The 6,000-nt window shown below is 39.5% G+C and overlaps 1 protein-coding gene across 1 annotated transcript in view; it reads left to right on the forward strand.

Moving 5' to 3' along the window:
* The window catches only part of LOC124718959, a 41,572-nt gene extending 37,730 nt beyond the window's left edge, over positions 1-3,842 (forward strand). The window contains exon 6 of the mRNA XM_047244627.1: positions 3,509-3,842. Coding sequence (XP_047100583.1) covers positions 3,509-3,830 — 322 coding nt within the window. The 3' untranslated portion in view covers positions 3,831-3,842. The remainder of the gene's footprint in view (positions 1-3,508) is intronic.
* The last annotated feature ends 2,158 nt before the right edge of the window (positions 3,843-6,000 follow it).

Genomic DNA, 6,000 nt, shown 5'->3' on the forward strand with positions numbered 1-6,000 from the left:
TGGGTTTTTTGGTGTGCAACCTGGTAGAGGGAGGAAACGAATTGATTCGATGTCAGTGAAAGCAATGAGCACAGCAATACAGGAGGAGACAAGTGGTGGCATGCAAAAGTGTAGTGCACAGAGAATTGCCAGAACACTGGACGTACCCATGAGCGCGGTGTGTGAAATCCTATGAAACATCCTTCTTTGTAATCCATTCAGAATTAGCCATGTGCACGAGTTGCTTCCTGTTGACCTGCCGGCAAGAGAGACCTTTGCTTTAGAATATCTTGCTCACATGGAAGTGGACAGTGATTGGCCGTGGAAGATTTTGTGGGCAGATGAAGCTCACTTCCATCTGACAGGATATGTCAATACACAGGATTGTCAAATATGGGCAACAGAAAATCCACATGCAAATCAACCAGTACTACTTCATCCTGAAAAGGTCACTGTGTGGTGTGGGTTTACGGCATCATTTATCATAGGGCCATATTTTATCGAAGAGACAGGTGCTTCCGGTCATGTACCATCATTAGTAAGCGCTATGAGTGTCTTTTGGTCAACCACGTCATTCCAGCTTTCCAACAGCGGGGATATGTGGATGGGATCATTTTTATGCAAGATGGCACACCTCTGCACATTACAATTCCAGCTAAGCAGCCGCTGAAGCACCATTTCGGAAACGCTAGGATTATCAGCTGCCATTTCCATACAGCCTGGCCCTCCCGATCATGTGATCTTAATCTGTGTGACTTCTGGCTGTGGGGCTATCTGAAAGATGTTGTGTTCAGTGTTCCGATTGCAGACTTAGCTGCATTGAAGTCACGCATTGTGCAACACATTCTGAATGTGACGCCAGAAACACTTCAGTCAGTTGTGGAACATGCTGTTTCTCGATTTCAGGTTGTTGCAGAAAATGGTGGACAGTGCATTGAACATGTCCCACAAAAATTAATAATCTGATTTGATTCTGATTGATGCTTTTTATGTGGTTTTTGGCCTCAGGACAATTAAAAACTAATGTGAGTGATGCTTTTTATGGGGTTTTTGGCCTCAGGACAATTAAAAACCTATTTTTCCCATCAGATGTGATATGACCTTGCCGTGGTGGATGGGTTTACGTAACTAACAGTATCACACCTGTACACCCATGCACACTGAGTAATACAGTTTGTTTAATGTCAACAGTACACCTTAGTCATTGTCGTATGATTCATTTGTCATTTGGAGTTGACCACTATTAAATTATGATGCTTACAGCTCCATCTATTGCTACATTTTGTAACTGTTTATTTTTCTTTTGCCACAAGTTTTCCCCCTTTTCCGAAAATATTCCATTGCAGTTTGACATCATTCTGAACAGTGGTGTTATCTTTACATCAGTTTGAAAGTTTAACTTTAATTATAATCACCCTGTATATTCCATTGCTGTGGACACACGTGATGGTTGCTACTTACAAATTGTGACTGTATTAGCTCTGTGGTAGTTCATTCTTGATAGATCTTCAGCTAGATTATTGAAACAGTCATTGAAAGCATTTACTATTTTTTTCAGGATCTGAGGTCATCACATCATTAAAATTTTTTTTAGTGCATTGTTCTTTGTTTCATTTTTGCAATGTTCCAGATGTCTTTCATTGTCTTATTACATTCCTCAATAAGTATTTGGTTACATAGCTTCTTAGCTGGTTGTATTAAGTTTTTGTAGCTTGCACAGGAAAATCTTCAGTAAGTTTAAACTTACTTCATAATGCTTTGCATATTCATTAGGTACCATTTTTTCTGGCTAGAGATATTTTATTCCTTTAGTTACTCATCTACTTCTACATTTGTTTCCAGGTTTCCTTGGTTTCAATGGAAATGTAATGTTCAAGCAGTGTTTTATGAAAAGCAACAAACATTTCATAGTATCACTTTCATTATTACATTATTTTTTTAATTGTGTCTTTCCTTCTGGACTTCAGATTTCCTGTTAGTAACTGGGCTTCACTAATGCAGTAATCTTTGTTAATGACTTAAATTGGATATTATTAATTTTTTTATATTTACAAAAAATGTGCTTGAGAGCTGATATAACATTTTCATTTATTTTAATTGGAGCTCACATGGTTTGTCAGTAGTGTTTCAAACCACTATTAAAACCTCCACGTGACAGAAATATTTTGTTTTGTGCATTACTTTCACTTGGGAGTACTTAGAGAATATAGGAAATAAAAATGTCAAGCTCTTTGGAATACATATTGATGCCAAACTAACTTGGGAAGAGCATATAAGCCAAATCTGCAAAAAAATGTCAAGAGTGACCTACCTCATATGGAAACTGAGAGATATGGTCAATAATAATTATTTCCATATAGCATATTTTGGACTCTTTCAATCACATATATCATATGGCCTACTCATATGGAGACATTCTCCTCATATTAGTAATACCTGAAAAGTCCAAAAAAAATTGTTTGTATAATGTGTGATGCTGTAGAACACTGCACTCTTTGTCAGGAATAACATTAAAGAATGTATTGTCAGGGAAACAATTCACAAACACGATACTAGAAATAAGGCAAACATTGACATTCCAAGGCACAGGCTAGCAATTACAGGAAACTCCCATAAAATAAATCCCCTCAAAATTTTTAATAAATTTCCTCTTGCCACTCGATCCTTGCCTTCTAAAAAGTTCAAAATCTCAAGAGTGACCTACCCACCTGGCCTCCTCCTGACCAACACGCAACCATCACTGGCACCGAGGCAGAACCAGCTTTCTTCTGAAAATGCAACAGACCTCCACCCTTCCCTCCAATGAGCTTTCACATGACGCCAATGAAGTAGCAAGTGGCGGTCATTTGGGGTCAGTGGAATGCACATTGCAGGATGTCTGTCTCAGAGCTGTCCTTCAAGCAACCGATTTGTAGCAGTTCATTGTGTCACTGTGGTGCCAACTGCAGCTCAAATTGCTGCTGCCAATCCAGTACAATGTGCCAGAGCAATATACCGAACATGGTATTCCCTCTTCATAGTGCCACGTGGCCGTCCAAAGGCCAGTCTTCTTGCGACTGTACATTCTTGTGATTACTGCTGCCAGCAATCGTGTACGGTGGCTACATTCCTGACAAATCTTTCTGCAGTATTGCATAAGGAACTTCCAGCTTCTCATACTCCTATTACACAACTTGTTCAAACTCTGTGAGGTGTTGGTAAAGTCCTCAAATGCAAGCTCACTACATCCAATCTCAAAGTTAACTACTGCTCACAGCTATTACAGTGTGTATTTAGAGCAAACCTGATTTGCATCCTTATAATGATGCTAATAATGCCACTCTTATGTGATTGGCACGAAATTTGAATGTACGTCATGTTTCAGATGTAGAAACATGCGTACCAGCTTGCATTTATGTTACACAACTCCTTTTTGGTGCTGCAATTTTTTTTTTCTGTCAGTGTATGAGCTCACATGTACATAATTAAAATATCTCAGTTGGGTCTTCACATTGTAACAGTAACAGCAGTGTTTTCATTCTTATCACAGGGAGCTAAGAATCCAGTGGTGTAGAGGTGACCCTAATGTCACAAATCTGCTGACTGAGCAGATGCCTAGCCTTGAAATCCACAGCAGCTTTGAAGAGGAGACACCAGCTTACAACACAGAGGGTCAGGAGAGTGACGCACAAGTCGCAGAGGAAGAAGATGAAGAGAATGCAGGGCCTTGCGATGCAGATGAATCGCAGGATGGCAGTTGGGAGAATGACAAAGATAGTAACGATGATAGCTGCAGTAGCAGTGATAGTGAAAGTAATAACATTATTTGGGATGAAAGTAGTATATCTGTTCTCTTTTTAGAGGATATATAAAAGTGGTGTGATTTTTACACAGAAATACAAATCTCAGTACTGATTGTATTTCATCTGGAGCAGTATAACTGGATCAAATTAACTGCCATTATTGGATTGAGCATAGCATCATAATGGACAGCTAAATGCTGTCAGACTAAAACTAGTGGTCTTTGTAACATTATCATTAAATTGACTTTCCTGTAATGTCATGTTAACAATGGCGAAAAGTGTTTTGAAGTAAGATAATTATAAATTATTCTAGAGATGCATAGCTGCCAACCTTGGGAAAAGACTGTCTGTTATCACATTGGGAAAAATGATGGAGTGGGGTAGGGGAGTGGGGCAGAAAATTTTAAACATTGGAAGCACGATTTAGGCCTTTAACTCTTTCACTGCTGCATGCGCCATAACAGTGCACGCATCAGTGTGCATTGCACTCGGGACGCTCAATGCAGTCGTGCTTGCCGTGCTGGGCATGATGTGGCATTGAGCACTGCAACACTTACTTGCTACACCAAGTTGTTGTCTTCTGTATTTATTCTCTCCAATGTCTAAATTGTTGCTTGAATATTATGTATTTTTGAAGTTCCTAGAATTACATTACATTAGAGAAAAGTACATTTCAGAAAGTTTTTTCGTATGATGTATAGGGTGGGTGGGAAGTAACTAGGTACCATTAAATGGCTGTTAAGTTCGAAATTTTATGAAATAATATTGGAAATAACATTAAATAGGATAGTGATTTTTTAATGCTGTGTAGTACCAACAGTGGCTGTGAGGGGCAATATACTTCACAACAACAAAGATGGCCGATTGCCCTACAGTTAGAGAATGAACACAGAGCACTTTATACTGCGAGGTGTGGAATTTGACCATTCTTGTGCAGAGATGGTGGTGTATGGTGAGGGGAAGGAATGCCACAGTTTGCCTGGAGACAGTAAAGAAATTGTCACGCAAAGCTAATGACCACAGGTTCGGTGAGGGATGCAACAAAATCAGATCGTCCATCTACATCTCGGTGTCCTGAGAATGTGGTGATTGTGCAGAATGTGTTCAATCGTAGCCTGGGGAAATCGACATGCCAGGTAGCTCGTGAGAGCAGACTTGCAAGGCATGCGGTGTGTTAGGTGTGGCATAAAGAATTAAACTTTCAACCGTGGAAACTCCATTATGTGCAGCAGCTGACACCAGAATGGAATAGGGGGAGGTAGTGGCAGAAAATTGCACTCAATTTTCCTCAATATCACACTTCTTAAAGTGATTGCTTGTAACTTTTGTTTATTTTGATTGGCATTTTTCTCAGTGAATGTGTAACTGTTGCTTCCCTGGTAGTGTGGCACCATCTTAATTGCTGCAGGTCTGTCAGTTAAAAGAAAAGGGAAAAAAGGCACAATATTGAGCCTCATGTGTTTTGAGGGTGTATACCGTATTTACTCGAATCTAAGCTGCACTGGAATCTAAGCCGCACCTGAAAAATGAGACTCGAAATCAAGGAAAAAAAATTTTCCAGAATCTAAGCCGCATCTGAAATTTGAGACTCGAAATTCGAGGGGAGAGAAAAGCTTTAGGGCGCACCTCCAAATCGAAACAAAGTTGGTCCATTGTAATATGAGACACAATTTAGGTCGAATGAATGATGATACAGCTACAGTAGTTTGCTTCGAGTCGTGAGCTTAGCAGTTAAGCTTTACCAGGTAGCCATTGCTATGCGTCAGGCGCTCTGTCCGTATTTGTATGGGTACCTTTCCTTTTTCATGTGCTTCGTCTGGTTTTAATTGATTGCTTATTTTTCTTTGATCTGATAAGTGCTGTTCTCTTTGTTGTAGGTGTTTACGTCACTCTAAGCTGAAAATGCATTCCTGTACTGTGTCATGCATTGTTTGTCACATTCTGATAATGAGTGTTTACGGCCTGACGCCGCTCATGGCATGGCTTGCTTTTGTGCGCGCTACCGCCGCTTTTAAAAAAAAAAAAACAATGGCAAGAGACTGCTATTTGTTGTTACTTACACTGCTGCTTTCTTTGATAATGATCAACAAGAACCAAATAATAGACTGCGTATGATAGAAGATGTTCTGAACGAGAGTTTAGCGAAAATTTTTCTCCGTTTGAAAATCTTTTCAGGCGCCTCTTTATTACATTACATTCTGCACAGAAATTAGATTCATCTTAGATTTAAAAATCTAGG

This window comes from Schistocerca piceifrons, chromosome 10 (genome assembly GCF_021461385.2).
Source record: "Schistocerca piceifrons isolate TAMUIC-IGC-003096 chromosome 10, iqSchPice1.1, whole genome shotgun sequence".
NCBI classification, from domain to species: Eukaryota; Metazoa; Arthropoda; class Insecta; order Orthoptera; family Acrididae; genus Schistocerca; species Schistocerca piceifrons.